We start from the raw sequence: 19,416 nt of genomic DNA on the forward strand, positions 1-19,416 counted from the left end.
AAGTTTTGGATGTACTAGTAATTCATATCAATGATAAAAGTTAGAATCTGTTGATTTATTTTATCTATTTTATTTTTGCTTTGTCGCTGTCTCCCGCGTTAGCGAGGTAGCACAAGGAAACAGACGAAAGAATGGCCCAACCCGCCCACATACACATGTATATTCATACATGTCCACACACGCACAATATACATACCTATACATCTCAATGTACACATATATATACACACACAGACATATACATATATACACATGTACATAATTCATACTGTCTGCCTTTATTTGTTCCCATCGCCACCTCGCCACACATGGAATAACAACCCCCTCCCCCCCTCATGTGTGCGAGATAGCGCTAGGAAAAACACCAAAGGCCCCATTCGTTCACACTCAGTCTCTAGCTGTCATGTAATAATGCACCGAAACCACAGCTCCCTTTCCACATCCAGGCCCCACACACTTTCCATGGTTTACCCCAGATGCTTCACATGCCCTGGTTCAATCCATTGACAGCACGTCGACCCCGGTATACCACATCATTCCAATTCACTCTTTTCCTTGCATGCCTTTCACCCTCCTGCATGTTCAGGCCCCGATCACTCAAAATCTTTTTCACTCCATCTTTCCACCTCCAATTTGGTCTCTCACTTCTCTTCGTTCTCTCCACCTCTGACACATATATCCTCTTTGTCAATCTTTCCCCACTCATTCTCTCCATGTGACCAAACCATTTCAAAACACCCTCTTCTGCTCTCTCAACCACACTCTTTTTATTTCCACACATCTCTCTCACCCTTACATTACTTACTCGATCAAACCACCTCACACCACATATTGTCCTCAAACATCTCATTTCCAGCACATCCACCCTCCTGCGCACAACTCTATCCATAGCCCACACCTCGCAACCATACAACATTGTTGGAACCACTATTCCTTCAAACATACCCATTTTTGCTTTCCGAGATAATGTTCTCGACTTCCAAACGTTCTTCAAGGCTCCCAGAATTTTCGCCCCCTCCCCCACCCTATGATTCACTTCCGCTTCCATGGTTCCATCCGCTGCCAGATCCACTCCCAGATATCTAAAACACTTCACTTCCTCCAGCTTTTCTCCATTCAAACTTACCTCCCAATTGACTTCACCCTCAACCCTACTGTACCTAATAACCTTGCTCTTATTCACATTTACCCTTAACTTTCTTCTTTCACACACTTTACCAAACTCAGTCACCAGCTTCTGCAGTTTCTTACATGAATCAGCCACCAGCGCTGTATCATCAGCGAACAACAACTGACTCACTTCCCAAGCTCTCTCATCCACAACAGACTTCATACTTGCCCCTCTTTCCAAAACTCTTGCATTCACCTCCCTAACAACCCCATCCATAAACAAATTAAACAACCATGGAGACATCACACACCCCTGCCGCAAACCTACATTCGCTGAGAACCAATCACTTTCCTCTCTTCCTACACGTACACATGCCTTACATCCTCGATAAAAACTTTTCACTGCTTCTAACAATTTGCCTCCCACACCATATATTCTTAAAACTTTCCACAGAGCATCTCTATCAACTCTATCATATGCCTTCTCCAGATCCATAAATGCTACATACAAATCCATTTGTTTTTTCTAAGTATTTCTTGCATACATTCTTCAAAGCAAACACCTGATCCACACATCCTCTACCACTTCTGAAACCACACTGCTCTTCCCCAATCTGATGCTCTGTACATGCCTTCACCCTGTCAATCAATACCCTCCCATATAATTTACCAGGAATACTCAACAGATTTATACCTCTGTAATTTGAGCACTCACTCTTATCCCCTTTGCCTTTGTACAATGGCACTATGCAAGCATTCTGCCAATCCTCAGGCACCTCACCGTGAATCATACATACATTAAATAACCTTACCAACAAGTCAACAATACAGTCACCCCCTTTTTTAATAAATTCTACTGCAATACCATCCAAACCTGCTGCTTTGCTGGCTTTCATCTTCCGTAAAGCTCTTACTACCTCTTCTCTATTTACCAAATCATTTTCCCTAACCCTCTCACTTTGCACACCACCTTGACCAAGACACCCCACATCTGCCACTCTATCATCAAACATATTCAACAAACCTTCAAAATACTCACTCCATCTCCTTCTCACATCACCACTACTTGTTATCACCTCCCCATTTGCACCCTTCACTGAAGTTCCCATTTGCTCCCTTGTCTTACGCACTTTATTTACCTCCTTCCAAAACATCTTTTTATTCTCCCTGAAATTTAATGATACTCTCTCACCCCAACTCTCATTTGCCCTCTTTTTCACCTCTTGCACCTTTCTCGTGACCTCCTGCCTCTTTCTTTTATACCTCTCCCACTCATTTGCATTTTTTCCCTGCAAAAATCATTCAAATGCCTCTCTCTTCTCTTTCACTAATAATCTTACTTCTTCATCCCACCACTCACTACCTTTTCTAATCAACCCACCTCCCACGCTTCTCATGCCACAAGCATCTTTTGCACAAGCCATCACTGCTTCCCTAAATACATCCCATTCCTCCCCCACTCCCCTTACCTCCATTTCAATATATATCTGTTGATATATATTGAAATGGTTTGGTCACATGGAGAGAATGAGTGAGGAACGATTGACAAAGAGGATATATGTGTCAGAGGTGAAGGGAACGAGGAGAAGTGGGAGATGAAATTAGAGGTGGAAGGATGGAGGGAAAAAGATTTTGAGCAATCGGGTCCTGAACATACAGGAGGGTGAAAGGCGTGCAAGGAATAGAGTGAGTTGCAATGATGTGGTGTACTGGGGTGGATGTGCTGTCAATAGATTGAACCAGGGCATGTGAAACATCTGGGGTAAACCATGGAAAGTTTTGTGGGGCCTGGATGTAGAAAGGCAGCTGAGGTTTCTGTGCATTACACATCAGCTAGAGTGTGAATGAGTGTGGGCCTTGATATCTTTTCCTAGCGCTGCCTCATGCACACACAGGTAGAGGGTGGTGCTATTTCATGTGTGGCAGGGTAGCGGGGGAATGGATGAAGGCAGCATGTATAAATATGTACTTGTGTATTTTTGTATATGTCTGTGTATGTATGGGTCTGTATACGTTGAAATGTATAGGTATGTATATGTGTGTGTTTGGGTGTCTATGTATATACCTGTGTATGTGGGTGGGTTGGGCCATTCTTTCTTCTGTTTCCTTGTGCTACCTCGCTAACGCAAGAGACCGACAAAGTATAACAAAGAAAATATTTATTTTATTTATGTTATTATACTTTGTCGCTCTCTCCTGCGTTAGCGAGGTAGTGCACGGAAACAGATGAAAGAATGTCCCAACCCACCCACATACACATGTATATACATACACATCCTTACACGCACATATACATACCTACACATTTCAACGCATACATACATATACATACACACATATACATATATAAACATGTACGTAATTCATACTTGCTGCCTTTATTCATTCCCGTCAGAACCCCACTGCACATGAAATGACAACCCCCTCCCCCCAAATGCACGGGAAGTAGCGTTAGGAAAAGACAACAAAGGCCACTTTCATTCACACTCAGTCTCTAGCTGTCATGTATAATGCACTGAAACCACATCCAGGCCCCACAAAACTTTCCATGGTTTACCCCAGACACTTTACATGCACTGGTTCAATCCATTGACAGCATGTCAACCCTGGTATACCACATTGTTCCAATTCACTCTATTCCTTGCACGCCTTTCACCCTCTTGCATGTTCAGGCCCCAATCGCTCAAAATCTTTTTCAATCCATCCTTCCACCTCCAATTTGATAACCCACTTCTCCTCGTTCCCTCCACCTCTGACACATATATCCTTTTTGTTGATCTTTTCTCACTCATTCTCTTCATGTGACCAAGCCATTTCAAAACACTCTCTTCGCTCTCTCAACCACACTCTTTTTATTACCACACATCTCTCTTACCCTTTCATTACTTACGTGATCAAACCACCTCACACCACATGTTGTCCTCAAACATCTCATTTCCAACACATCCACCCTCCTCTGCACAAGTCTATATATATCCCACGCCTAGCACCCATATAACATTGTTGGAACCACTATTCCTTCATGCATACCTATTTTTGCTTTCTGAGATAATGTTCTCGCCTTCGACACATTTTTCATCGCTCTCAGAACTTTAGCCCCCTCCCCCACCCTGTGACTCACTTCTGCTTCCATGGTTCCATCCGCTGCTAAATCCACTCCCAGATATCTAAAACACTTCACTTCCTCCAGTTTTTCTCCATTCAAACTTACCTCCCAATTGACTTGTCCCTCAACCCTACTGTACCGAATAACCTTGCTCTTATTCACATTTACTGTCAACTTTCTTCTTTCACACACTTTCCCAAACTCAGTCACCAGTTTCTGCAGTTTCTCACCCGAATCAGCCACCAACGCTGTATCATCAGCGAACAACAACTGACTCACTTCCCAAGCCCTCTCATCCACAACAGACTGCAAACTTGCCCCTCTCTCCAAAACTCTTGCATTCACCTCCCCAACCACGCCATCCATAAACAAATTAAACAGCCATGGAGAAATCATGCACCCTTACCGCAAACCAACATTCACTGAGAACCAATCACATTCCTCTCTTCCTACATGTTCACATGCCTTACATCTTTGATAAAAACTTTTCACTGCTTCTAACAACTTGCCTTCCACACCGTATATTCTTAATACCTTCCACAGAGCATCTCTATCAACTCTATCATATGCCTTCTCCAGATCCATAAATGCTACATACAAATCCATTTGCTTTTCTAAGTATTTCTCACATACATTCTTCAAAGCAAACACCTGATCCACACATCCTCTACCACTTCTGAAACCTCATTGCTTTTCCCCAGTCTGATTCTCTGTACATGCCTTCACCCTCTCAATCAGTACCCTCCCATATGATTTCCCAGGAATACTCAACAAACTTGTACCTCTGTAATTTGAGCCCTCATCTTTATCCCCTTTGCCTTTGTACAATTGGCACTATGCATGCATTCTGCCAATCCTCAAGCACCATAAGCCATACATATATTAAATATCCTTACCAACCAGTCAAGAACACAGTCACCTCCTTTTTTGATAAATTCCACTACAATACCATCCAAACCCACTGCTTTGCCAGCTTTCATCTTCCGCAAAGCTTTCACTACTTCTTCTTTGTTTACCAAATCATTCTCCATAACCCTCTCACTTCGCACACCACCTCGACCAAAACACCCTATATGTGCCACTCTCACATCTAACACGTTCAACAAACCTTCAAAATACTCACTCCATCTCCTTCTCACATCACCATTACTTGTTATTACCTCCCCATTAGCCCCCTTCACTGATGTTCCCATTTGTTCTCTTGCCTTACACACTTTATTTACCTCCTTCCAAAACATTTTGATGATACTCTCTCTCACCCCAACTCTCATTTGCCCTCTTTTTCACCTCTTGCACCTTTCTCTTGACCTCCTGCCTCTTTCTTTTATACATCTCCCTGTCATTTGTATTATTTTCCTGCAAAAATCGTCCAAATGCCTCGCTCTTCTCTTTCACTAATAATCTTACTTCCTCATCCCACCACTCACTACCCTTTCTAATCTGCCCACCTGCCACGCTTCTCATGCCACAAGCATCTTTTGGGCAAGCCATCACTGCTTCCCTAAATAAATCCCATTCCTCCTCCACTCCCCTTACCTCCTTTGTTCTCACCTTTTTCCATTCTGTACTCAGTCTCTCCTGGTACTTCCTCACACAAGTCTCCTTCCCAAGCTCACTTACTCTCACCACTCTTTTCACCCCAACATTCTCTCTGGTGCATATGCACCTGGGCATGAGAAGAAAGATCATGAGAGGCAAGTGTTTTGGGAGCAGCTGAATGAGTGTGTTAGTGGTTTTGATGCACGAGACCGGGTTATAGTGATGGGTGATTTGAATGCAAAGTTGAGTAATGTGGCAGTTGAGGGAATAATTGGTATACATGAGGTGTTCAGTGTTGTAAATGGAAATGGTGAAGAGCTTGTAGATTTATGTGCTGAAAAAGGACTGGTGATTGGAAATACCTGGTTTAAAAAGCGAGATATACATAAGTATACGTATGTAAGTAGGAGAGATGCCCAGAGAGCGTTATTGGATTACGTGTTAATTGATAGGCGTGCGAAAGAGAGACTTTTGGATGTTAATGTGCTGAGAGGTGCAACTGGAGGGATGTCTGACCATTATCTTGTAGAGGCGAAGGTGAAGATTTGTGGGGGTTTTCAGAAAAGGAGAGAGAGAATGTTTGGGTGAAGTGAGTGGTGAGAGTAAGTGAGCTTGGGAAGGAGACTTGTGTGAGGAAGTACCAGGAGAGACTGAGTACAGAATGGAAAAAGGTGAGAACAAAGGAGGTAAGGGGAGTGGAGGAGGAATGGGATGTATTTAGGGAAGCAGTGATGGCTCGCGCAAAAGATGCTTGTGGCATGAGAAGCGAGGGAGGTGGGTTCATCAGAAAAGTAGTGAGTGGTGGGATGAAGAAATAATATTATTAGTGAAAGAGAAGAGAGAGGCACTTGGACGATTTTTGCAGGGAAACAATGCAAATGAGTGGGAGATGTATAAAAGAAAGAGGTAGGAGGTCAAGAGAAAGGTGCAAGAGGTGAAAAAGAGGGCAAATGAGAGTTGGGGTGAGAGAGTATCATTAGATTTAAGGGAGAATAAAAAGATGTTTTGGAAGGAGGTAAATAAATTGCGTAGGACAAGGGAGCAAATGGGAACTTCAGTGAAGGGGGCTAATGGGGAGGTGATAACAAGTAGTGGTGATGTGAGAAGGAGATGGAGTGAGTATTTTGAAGGCTTGTTGAATGTGTTTGATGATAGAGTGGCAGATATAGGGTGTTTTGGTCGAGGTGGTGTGCAAAGTGAGAGGGTTAGGGAAAATGATTTGGTAAACAGAGAAGAGGTAGTTAAAGCATTGCGGAAGATGAAAGCTGGCAAGGCAGCAGGTTTGGATGGCATTGCAGTGGAAGCTATTAAAAAAGGGGGTGACTGTATTATTGACTGGTTGGTAAGGTTATTTAATGTATGTATGACTCATGGTGAGGTGCCTGAGGATTGGCGGAATGTTTGCATAGTGCCATTGTACAAAGGCAAAGGGGATACGAGTGAGTGCTCAAATTACAGAGGTATAAGTTTGTTGAGTATTCCTGGTAAATTATATGGGAGGGTATTGATTGAGAGGGTGAAGGCATGTACAGAGCATCAGACTGGAGAAGAGCAGTGTGGTTTCAGAAGTGGTAGAGGATGTGTGGATCAGGTGTTTGCTTTGAAGAATGTATGTGAGAAATACTTAGAAAAGCAAATGGATTTGTATGTAGCATTTATGGATCTGGAGAAGGCATATGATAGAGTTGATGATAGAGATGCTCTGTGGAAGGTATTAAGAATATATGGTGTGGGAGGCAAGTTGTTAGAAGCATTGAAAAGTTTTTAACGAGGATGTAAGGCATGTGTACGTGTAGGAAGAGAGGAAAGTGATTGTTTCTCAGTGAATATAGGTTTGCGACAGGGGTGTGTGATGTCTCCATGGTTGTTTAATTTGTTTATGGATGAGGTTGTTAGGGAGGTGAATGCAAGAGTTTTGGAAAGAGGGGCAAGTATGCAGTCTGTTGTGGATGAGAGGGCTTGGGAAGTGAGTCAGTTGTTGTTCGCTGATGATACAGCATTGGTAGCTGATTCATGTAAGAAACTGCAGAAGCTGGTGACTGAGTTTGGCAAAGTGTGAAAGAAGAAAGTTAAGAGTAAATGTGAATAAGAGCAAGGTTATTAGGTACAATAGGGTTTAGGGTCAAGTCAATTGGGAGGTAAGATTGAATGGAGAAAAACTGGAGGAAGTAAAGTGTTTTAGATATCTGGGAGTGGATCTGGCAGTGGATGGAACCATGGAAGCGGAAGTGAATCATAGGGTGGGGGAGGGGGCGAAAATTCTGGGAGTCTTAAAGAATGTTTGGAAGTCAAGAACATTATCTCGGAAAGCAAAAATGGGTATGTTTGAAGGAATAGTGGTTCCAACAATGTTGTATAGTTGCGAGGCATAGGCTATGGATAGAGTTGTGTGCAGGAGGGTGGATGTGCTGGGAATGAGATGTTTGAGGACAATATGTGGTGTGAGGTGGTTTGATCGAGTAAGTAATGTAAGGGTAAGAGAGATGTGTGGTAATAAAAAGAGTGTGGTTGAGAGAGCAGAAGAGGGTGTTTTGCAATGGTTTGGTCACATGGAAAGAATGAGTGAGGAAAGATTGACAAAGAGGATATATGTGTCAGAGGTGGAGGGAACGAGGAGAAGTGGGAGACCAGATTGGAGGTGGAAAGATGGAGTGAAAAAGATTTTGTGTGATCGGGGTCTGAACATGCAGGAGGGGGAAAGATGTACAAGGAATAGAGTGAATTGGAACGATGTGGTATACTGAGGTCGACGTGCTGTCAATGGATTGAACCAGGGCATGTGAAGCGTCTGGGGTAAACCATGAAAAGTTGTGTGGGGCCTGGATGTGGAAAGGGAGCTGTGGTTTCATTGCATTATTACATGACAGATAGAGACTGAGTGTGAACGAATGGGGCCTTTGTTGTCTTTTCTTAGCGCTACCTCGCACACACGAGGAGGTAGGGGGTTGTTATTTCATGTTTGGCGAGGTGGCGATGGGAATAAATAAAGGCAGACAGTATGAATTATGTACATGTGTATATATGTATATGTCTGTGTGTGTATATATATATGTGTACATTGAGATGTATAGGTATGTATATTTGCGTGTGTGGATGTGTATGTATATACATGTGTATGTGGGTGGGTTGGGCTATTCTTTCGTCTGTTTCCTTGTGCTACCTCGCTAACGCGGGAGACAGCGACAACGCAAAATAGATAAATAAATAAAATATTTATATTTATTATTTTTTATTTTGCTTTGTCGCTGTCTCCTGCGTTTGCGAGGTGGCGCAAGGAAACAGACGAAAGAAATGGCCCAACCCACCCACATACACATGTATATACTTACACGTCCACACACGCAAATATACATACCTATACATCTCAATGTACACATATATATACACACACAGACACATACATATATACCCATGCACACAATTCACACTGTGTGCCTTTATTCATTCCCATCGCCACCTCGCCACACATGGAATACCATCCCCCTCCCCCCTCATGTGTGCGAGGTAGCGCTAGGAAAAGACAACAAAGGCCCCATTCGTTCACACTCAGTCTCTAGCTGTCATGCAATAATGCCCGAAACCACAGCTCCCTTTCCACATCCAGGCCCCACACAACTTTCCATGGTTTACCCCAGACGCTTCACATGCCCTGATTCAATCCACAGACAGCACATCAACCCCGGTACACCACATCGATCCAATTCACTCTATTTCTTGCCCGCCTTTCACCCTCCTGCATGTTCAGGCCCCGATCACACAAAATCTTTTTCACTCCATCTTTCCACCTCCAATTTGGTCTCCCACCTCTCCTCGTTCCCTCCACCTCTGACACATATATCCTCTTGGTCAATCTTTCCTCACTCATTCTCTCCATGTGCCCAAACCATTTCAAAACACCCTCTTCTGTTCTCTCAACCACGCTCTTTTTATTTCCACACATCTCTCTTACCCTTACATTACTTACTCGATCAAACCACCTCACACCATATATTGTCCTCAAACATCTCATTTCCAGCATATCCACCCTCCTGCACACAACTCTATCCATAGCCCACGCCTCGCAACCATACAACATTGTTGGAACCACTATTCCTTCAAACATACCCATTTTTGCTTTCAGAGATAATGTTCTCGACTTCCAAACATTCTTCAAGCTCCCAGAATTTTCGCCCCCTCCCCCACCCTATGATCCACTTCTGCTTCCATGGTTCCATCCGCTGCCAGATCCACTCCCAGATATCTAAAACACTTCACTGCCTCCAGTTTTTCTCCATTCAAACTCACCTCCCAATTGACTTGACCCTCAACCCTACTGTACCTAATAACCTTGCTCTTATTCACATTTACTCTTAACTTTCTTCTTTCACACACTTTACCAAACTCAGTCACCAGCTTCTGCAGTTTCTCACATGAATCAGCCACCAGCGCTGTATCATCAGCGAACAACAACTGACTCACTTCCCAAGCTCTCTCATCCCCAACAGACTTCATCCTTGCCCCTCTTTCCAAAACTCTTGCATTCACCTCCCTAACAACCCCATCCATAAACAAATTAAACAACCATGGAGACATCACACACCCCTGCCGCAAACCTACATTCACTGAGAACCAATCACTTTCCTCTCTTCCTACACGTACACATGCCTTACATCCTCAATAAAAACTTTTCACTGCTTCTAACAACTTGCCTCCCACACCATATATTTTTTTTTTTTTTTTTTTACTCAACAAACTTATACCTCTGTAATTTGAGCACTCACTCTTATCCCCTTTGCCTTTGTACAATGGCACTATGCAAGCATTCCGCCAATCCTCAGGCACCTCACCATGAGTCATACATATATTAAATAACCTTACCAACTAGTCAACAATACAGTCACCCCCTTTTTTAATAGCTTCCACTGCAATACCATCCAAACCTGCTGCCTTGCCGGCTTTCATCTTCTGCAAAGCTTTTACTACCTCTTCTCTGTTTACCAAATTATTTTCCCTAACCCTCTCACTTTGCACACCACCTCGACCAAAACACCCTATATCTGCCACTCTATCATCAAACACATTCAACAAACCTTCAAAATACTCACTCCATCTCCTTCTCACATCACCACTACTTGTTATCACCTCCCCATTAGCGTCCTTCACTGAAGTTCCCATTTGCTCCCTTGTCTTATGCACTTTATTTACCTCCTTTCAGAACATCCCCAGTTGTATGTTCTTTTGAATTTTTGCAAAAAAGTACATGTTCATTTATATCATCTCTTTCAATGTATGTCACAAATGAGACACATTCGGCCTTTCCACTGACATCGGTCAATTAATCAAGTTGAAGTGAAAAAGATGGGCTTGTTTTAAGCTTATTCACAACTTGATCAATAATGTCAACTGCCTTTTTATCTAGCATTTTTTCAGCCATCGCAACTGCAGCTGGCAATATCAGTTCTTCATCTATAGGAAATGGCTTTTTAGCTTCAGCAACTAATAAAGATACAGCTAAAGATGTGTTGGCTTTCTTAATTGTTGTCTGAGAACACTTAAAATCAGAAAGTTTTGTTTTAAAAAACTCTGCTGGTTTGCCAATATGACTGATATTTTGTGTTAAGGTGATGTTAGAGGTGAGCTGGTTTCATACTACTATTGGCTTACCTCTCCCCACAAAAAAAGCACAAAGCTTCTGGAGGATCAGAATTTGTAGAAGTAGATTCTAAAAGCACATAATCTTCCATGTATTGCTGACATTTAGGTAGATCTGTCTTCTTTTACTTGACAGCTGCTTGATTTCCTTCGCTTGCATTGCTGCTTTTACTTCACAGCTGCTTGATTTCCTTCGCTTGCATTGCTGCTGCAGCTGCTACAGCTATCGTGTTTTAACCATCTATCCATATTTGTTGGTGTTGAAGAAATAACTGCATCTGTAAGCTTACATGTGAATTTGAAAAAGAAATGTTCACACTTTCACTCCTAAGATGAAACTAAGCAAGAGTGCCTCGAGTTAGAAGTTCAGTACTGTCCCCGTTCATGCGCTGTCCCATATCCTCTTCCTCTCCCTTACTTTCATCTCCCTCCAATTTCTTTCTCATTCATTTTAATTCTTACTCTGTTCTCTTGTCACTCACTTAAGTTGGAAACTGCATAAGTGTTGTGGCTATTCAATTATTTTTTATTCTTAAACAGTCACCCATGCACACATACATATGCTCAGTAATGTGACTGATCCAAGGTCCCTTATGACCTATATGTGATACAGTTTGAAAAAAGGATAAGTTTTCATTAGCTTCTCAAGTACCCCTTTGAACAGTGCTGTGTATCCCCAGGGGTACCTGTACCCCAGTTTGGACAACACTGCTCTATTTGGTCTACTTTATCATCACCAGACTCATCGTCACTAAGTGTCATGTTTCTTGGAAGCTTTAGCACAGGTAATTCCTGATTAAGAGGGCCTGGCCTCATCACAGAGGGTGAATTAGGATATTTAATAGTATGCTTGGATTTTGATGTTATATCAAAAAAGAAGGGAAAATGATGGGAAGAAGAGATTGGTGAATGTAAGTGAGCTTGGATAGGAGACTTGTATGAGGAAGTACCAGGAGAGATTGAGTGTAGAATGGTGAAATGTGAGAGCAAATGATGTGAGAGGAGTGGATGAGGAATGGGATGTATTTAGGGAAGCAGTGATAGCATGTGCAAAAGATGCATGTTGCATGAGAAAGGTGGGAGGTGTGCAGATTGGAAAGGGTAGTAAGTGGTGGGATGAAGAAGTAAAGTTGTTATTGAAAGAGAAAAGAGAGACATTTGGATGATACTTAAAAGAAAGGAGTGCAAATGACTGGGAGAGGTATAAAAGAAAGTGGCAGGAGGTCAAGGAGAAGATGCAAGGGTTGAAAAAGAGGGCAAATGAGAGTTGGGGTGAGAGAGGATCATGAAACTATAGGGAGACTGAAAAGATGTTTTGGAAGGAGGTGAATAACATGCATAAGACAAGAGAACAAATGGGAACATTAGTGAAGGGGGCAAGCTATAACAGGTAGTGATGAAGTGAGGAAATGGAGTGAATATTTTGAAGGTTTGTTGAATGTGTTTGATGATGGAGTGGCAGATGGGTGTTTTGGTCAGGGTGGTGTGCAGAGTGAGAGGGTCAGGGAGAATTGTTTGGTTAATAGAGAAGAGATAGTGAAAGCTTTGCAGAAGATGAAATCTGGTAATGCAGTTGAATTTATTAAGAAAGGGTGTGATTGTGTAGTTGATTGGTGGGCAAGGATATTCAAAGTTTGTATGGATCATGGTGAAGTGCTTGAGGATTGATGGAATTCATGCATAGTACCATTGTACAAAGGCAAAGTGGATAAAAGTGAGTGTTCAAATTACAGAAGCATGTTTGTTGACTAATCCTTGGAAATTGTATGGGAGGGTATTGATTGAGAGGGGTGAAGGCATATACAGAACTTCAGATTGAGGAGGAGCAATGTGGCTTCAGAAGTGGTAGAGGATCTGTGGATCAGGTATTTGCTTTGAAGAATGTGTGTGAGAAGTACTTAGAAAAACAGATGGATTTGTATGTAGCATTTATGGATCTAGAGATTGCATATGATAGGGTTGATAGAGATGCTTTGCGGAAGGTCTTAAGAGTATATGGTGTAGGAGGTAAACTGCTAGAAGCTGTGAAAAGTTTTTATCAAGGAGGTAAGGCATGTGTATGGGTAGGAAGAGAGGAGAGTGATTGGTTCCCAGTGAAGGTCAGTCTGCAGCAGAGGTATGTGATGTCTCCGTGGTTGTTTAATTTGTTTGTGGATGGGATGGTTTAGGAGGTAAGTGCAAGAGTTTTGGAGAGAGGGGCGAGTATGCAGTCTGTTGTGGATGAGAGGGCCTGAGAAGTGAGTCAGTTTTTTTTTGCCTATGATGCAGCGCTGGTGGCTGATTCGAGTGAAAAACTGATTCGAGTGAAAAACTGCAGAGGTTGGTTACTGAGTTTAGAAAAGTGTGTGAAAGGAGAAAGGTGAGAGTAAATATGAATAAGAGCAAGGTTATTAGGTTCAGTAGGGTTGAGGGACAAGTTAAATGGGATGTAAGTTTGAATGGAGAAATATTGGCGTAAGTGAAGTGTTTTGGATATCTGGGAGTGGACTTATTAGCGGATGGAACCATGGAAGTGGAAGTGATTCTCAGGGTGGAGGAGGGGGTGAAGGTTCTGGGAGCAATGAAGAATGTGTAGGAGAGAACATTATCTTGGATGTTTGATGGAATAGTAGTTCCAACAGTATTATGTGGTTGCAAGGCATGGGCTACAGATTAGCAATCACAGACATCAACATTTGTGCGACAAAACCATAAAACTTCTATTGCAGTCCCATCTCAGCATGCTTTACTCTATGTAATGCCACAGTGCCAACACCCTCCAACCCAAGCCACTTGATAATCAACCGCCATCCTCCATGCAGAAATAAAAGGCTCATTCCAGTCTCACATCACCACCTGTACTCACAGATATTCCCACCCTCAAAAAAATATCACACAGACAAAATGCATTCACACTGTAATGACTTCACTAACATAAGTTAGACAGCTGCCCCCACAGTCCAGTCTTGGACTATAACCCACTAGACATACACTCATGTGAAGCTACCCCTCCTAGACAAATATGAGTAACACTTTCTCATCTGTGCTCTGACCACAACTCATCTTTTCATCATTACAACATCTGCTCAGCCCCACATTCCCTGTGTGCAACTTTAACACTGAAGACAATAAGCACCACTTCTTCAGCTGCCCCACTTTAACCCTTCCAAGATAAGTATGACATTACCACACTTCTCGTGCTGTGGCCCTGGCTGGCTGGCTGGAGGATGTGGCTGACTGACTGAGTGCTGGAGCAAGCCCATAAAAGGGGCCATGGGATATATAACCTAAACAGAAATCCTTTGTTTTGTTTCTTGCATTTATGTTGATTTAGGAAGCCTTGGAGGATGCATAAACAAGCAGAGTTTGTGATTGGAATAATACCATGATGGAGAGAATTTGTTATTTTTTCTTTGTTTTGTTTTCCTGATTATCCTCTTTATCATCTATTTAAGGATTTTATTCTAATGTTCATCTTTTAACTCAAATTATTTTCTTTTCCCAACAGAAACATTCATTCCCAGAGAAGATGATAAAGTACACTCAGCACACTTGTTCATACAAGTGCCTTGATGAATCTGAAGACAGTATGGAAAAATATAAGGGGCTTTCACCCCTCCTGTACCCTATTCAGTTTGGTTGGCAAAGGTTTGTAGATGTTTTTGTAGTTGCAAATTCTTTATTTTGCTGTGAATTTTTGCTAATTTTCAATGTCAAAGAAATATTTTGATTATCATTTCCCTTCAGATTAAATGCATAAGATTATTAGGCTCAGGTGTGTTATGAATTACAGGTTTGGTTAGGAGAGAGGAGGTAGTGAAAGCCTTGTGGAAAATGAAATCTGGCAAGGTAGCAGGTTTGGATGGTATTGGCAGGGAATTTATTAAAAAAGGGGGTGAATGTATTGTTGATTGGTTGGTAAGGATATTCATTGTATGTATGGATCATGGTAAAGTGCCTGAGGATTGGCAGAATGCAGGCATAGTGCAATTGTGCAAAGGCAAAGGGGATAAAGGTGAATGTTCAAGCTACAGAGGCATAAGTTTGTTGAGTATTCCTGGGAAACTATATGGGAGGATATTGATTGAGAGGGTGAAGGCATGTACAGAGCATCAGATGGGGGAAGACCAGTGGGGTTTCAGAAGTGGTAGAGGATGTATGGATCAGGTGTTTGCTTTGAAGAATGTATGTGAGAAATACTTAGAAAAACAGATGGATTTGTATGTAGCATTTATAGATCTGGAGAAGGCATATGATATAGTTGATAGAGATGCTTTGTGGAAGGTTTTAAGAGTATATGGTGTGGGAGGTAAGTTGCTAGAAGCATTGAAAAGTGTTGACCAGTGATGTAAGGCATGTGTATGAGTAGGAAGAGAGGAAAGTGATCTGTGGCAGGGGTGTGTGATGCCCCCATGGTTGTTTAACTTGTTTATGAACAGGATGGTTAGGGAGGTAAATGCAAGAGTTTTGGAGAGAGGGATGAGTATGCAGTCTGTTGGGGATGAGAGGGCCTGATAAGTGGGTCATTTGTTTGCTAATGATACAGCTGTGGTGGTTGAATTGAGTGAGAAACTGCATGAGTTGGTGACTGTGTTTGGGAAAGTGTGTGAAAGAAAGTTGAGAGTAAATGTGAATAAGAGCAAGGTTATTAGGTTTAGTATTGTTGAGGGACAAGTTGATTGGGATGTAAGTTTGAATGGAGAAAAATTAGAGGAAGTAAAGTGTTTTAGATATCTGGGAGTGGACCTAGTAGCTGATGGAACCATGCAAGCACAAGTGAGTCACAGGGTGGGGAGGGGGCAAAGGTTCTGGGAGCACTGAAGAATGCATGGAAGGAGAGAATGTTATCTCGGAGAGCAAAACTGGGTATGTGTGAAGTGATAGTTCCAATATTATATGGTTGCGAGGCATGGGCTATAGACAGGGATGTACGGAGGAGGGTAGGTGTGTTGGATATGAAATGTTTGAGGACAATGTGTAGTGTGAGGTGGTTTGATCTAGTGAGTAATTAAAGGATAAGAGAGATGTTTGGAAATAAAAACAGTGTGGTTGAGAGGGCAGAAGAGGGTTTGTTGAAATGGTTTGGACATAGGGAGAGAGTGAGTGAGGAAAGATTGACAAAGAAGATACATGTGTCAGAGGTGGAGGGAACAAGGAAAAGTAGGAGACCAAATTGGAGGTAGAAGGATGGAGTGGAAAACATTTTGAGCAATCGAGGCTTGAGCATACAGGAGGGTGAGAGGCATGCAGTGAAGAGTGAATTGGAATGATGTGGTATACTAGGGTCGATGTGCTGTCAATGGACTGAACCAGGGCATGTGGAACATCTGGGGTAAACCATGGAAAGGTCTGTAGGGCCTGGATGAGGATTGGGAGCTGTGGTTTTGGTGCATTACACATGACAGCTAGAGACTGAGTGTGAACGAATGTGGCCATTTTTTGTCTGTTTTCCTGACACTGCCTGGCTCAAGCAGGGGATAGTGATGCTGTTTCCTGTGGGACAAGGTAGTACCAGGAATGGATGAAGGCAAGTATGAATGTTTACATATGTATATGTCTGTGTATATGTTGATATGTATATGTATGTATATGTGCATGTATAGGTATTTATGTATACATATTTTTATATGAGTGGATGGGCCGTTCTTCATCTGTTTCTTAGTGCTACCTCACTAATGCGGAAAACAGCAATTAAGTATGAGAAAATATTTTATATATTTTATTATACTTTGTCACTGCCTCCTGCGTTAGCGAGGTAGCGCAAGGAAACAGACGAAAGAATGGCCCAACCCACCCACATACACATGTATATACATACACGTCCACACACGGCACATATATATATATCTATACATCTCAATGTATATATATATATATATTTTTTTTTTTTTTGCTTTGTCGCTGTCTCCTGCGTTTGCGAGGTAGCGCAAGGAAACAGACGAAAGAAATGGCCCAACCCACCCCCATACACATGTATATACATACGTCCACACACGCAAATATACATACCTACACAGCTTTCCATGGTTTACCCCAGACGCTTCACATGCCTTGATTCAATCCACTGACTGCACGTCAACCCCGGTATAGCACATCGCTCCAATTCACTCTATTCCTTGCCCTCCTTTCACCCTCCTGCATGTTCAGGCCCCGATCACACAAAATCTTTTTCACTCCATCTTTCCACCTCCAATTTGGTCTCCCTCTTCTCCTCGTTCCCTCCACCTCCGACACATATATCCTCTTGGTCAATCTTTCCTCACTCATTCTCTCCATGTGACCAAACCATTTCAAAACACCCTCTTCTGCTCTCTCAACCACGCTCTTTTTATTTCCACACATCTCTCTTACCCTTACGTTACTTACTCGATCAAACCACCTCACACCACACATTGTCCTCAAACATCTCATTTCCAGCACATCCATCCTCCTGCGCACAACTCTATCCATAGTCCACGCCTCGCAACCATACAACATTGTTGGAACCACTATTCCTTCAAACATACCCATTTTTGCTTTCCGAGATAATGTTCTCGACTTCCACACATTCTTCAAGGCTCCCAGAATTTTCGCCCCCTCCCCCACCCTATGATCCACTTCCGCTTCCATGTTTCCATCCGCTGCCAGATCCACTCCCAGATATCTAAAACACTTCACTTCCTCCAGTTTTTCTCCATTCAAACTCACCTCCCAATTGACTTGACCCTCAACCCTACTGTACCTAATAACCTTGCTCTTATTCACATTTACTCTTAACTTTCTTCTTTCACACACTTTACCAAACTCAGTCACCAGCTTCTGCAGTTTCTCACATGAATCAGCCACCAGCGCTGTATCATCAGCGAACAACAACTGACTCACTTCCCAAGCTCTCACATCCCCAACAGACTTCATCCTTGCCCCTCTTTCCAAAACTCTTGCATTCACCTGCCTAACAACCCCATCCATAAACAAATTAAACAACCATGGAGACATCACACACCCCTGCCGCAAACCTACATTCACTGAGAACCAATCACTTTCCTCTCTTCCTACACGTACACATGCCTTACATCCTCGATAAAAACTTTTCACTGATTCTAACAACTTGCCTCCCACACCATATATTCTTAATACCTTCCACAGAGCATCTCTATCAACTCTATCATATGCCTTCTCCAGATCCATAAATGCTACATACAAATCCATTTGCTTTTCTAAGTATTTCTCACATACATTCTTCAAAGCAAACACCTGATCCACACATCCTCTACCACTTCTGAAACCACACTGCTCTTCCCCAATCTGATGCTCTGTACATGCCTTCACCCTCTCAATCAATACCCTCCCATACAATTTGCCAGGAATACTCAACAAACTTATACCTCTGTAATTTGAGCACTCACTCTTATCCCCTTTGCCTTTGTACAATGGCACTATGCACGCATTCCGCCAATCCTCAGGCACCTCACCATGAGTCATACATACATTAAATAACCTTACCAACCAGTCAACAATACAGTCACCCCCTTTTTTAATAAATTCCACTGCAATACCATCCAAACCTGCTGCCTTGCCGGCTTTCATCTTCCGCAAAGCTTTTACTACCTCTTCTCTGTTTACCAAATCATTTTCCCTAACCCTCGCACTTTGCACACCACCTCGACCAAAACACCCTATATCTGCCACTCTATCATCAAACACATTCAACAAACCTTCAAAATACTCACTCCATCTCCTTCTCACATCACCACTACTTGTTATCACCTCCCCATTTGCGCCCTTCACTGAAGTTCCCATTTGCTCCCTTGTCTTACGCACTTTATTTACCTCCTTCTAGAACATCTTTTTATTCTCCCTAAAATTTAATGATACTCTCTCACCCCAACTCTCATTTGCCCTTTTTTTCACCTCTTGCACCTTTCTCTTGACCTCCTGTCTCTTTCTTTTATACGTCTCCCACTCAATTTCATTTTTTCCCTGCAAAAATCGTCCAAATGCCTCTCTCTTCTCTTTCACTAATACTCTTACTTCTTCATCCCACCACTCACTACCCTTTCTAATCAACCCAC

The 19,416-nt window shown here is 42.4% G+C and overlaps 1 protein-coding gene across 1 annotated transcript in view; it reads left to right on the forward strand.

Annotated features, from left to right (window-relative positions):
• egg (SET domain bifurcated histone lysine methyltransferase eggless) overlaps positions 1-19,416 on the forward strand; it is a 245,646-nt gene that overhangs the window by 142,566 nt on the left and 83,664 nt on the right. Inside the window, exon 14 of the mRNA XM_071675984.1 lies at positions 14,874-15,013. Within this exon, the coding sequence (XP_071532085.1) occupies positions 14,874-15,013 (140 nt within the window). The remainder of the gene's footprint in view (positions 1-14,873; positions 15,014-19,416) is intronic.

Source organism: Panulirus ornatus, chromosome 2 (genome assembly GCF_036320965.1).
Source record: "Panulirus ornatus isolate Po-2019 chromosome 2, ASM3632096v1, whole genome shotgun sequence".
NCBI lineage: Eukaryota > Metazoa > Arthropoda > Malacostraca > Decapoda > Palinuridae > Panulirus > Panulirus ornatus.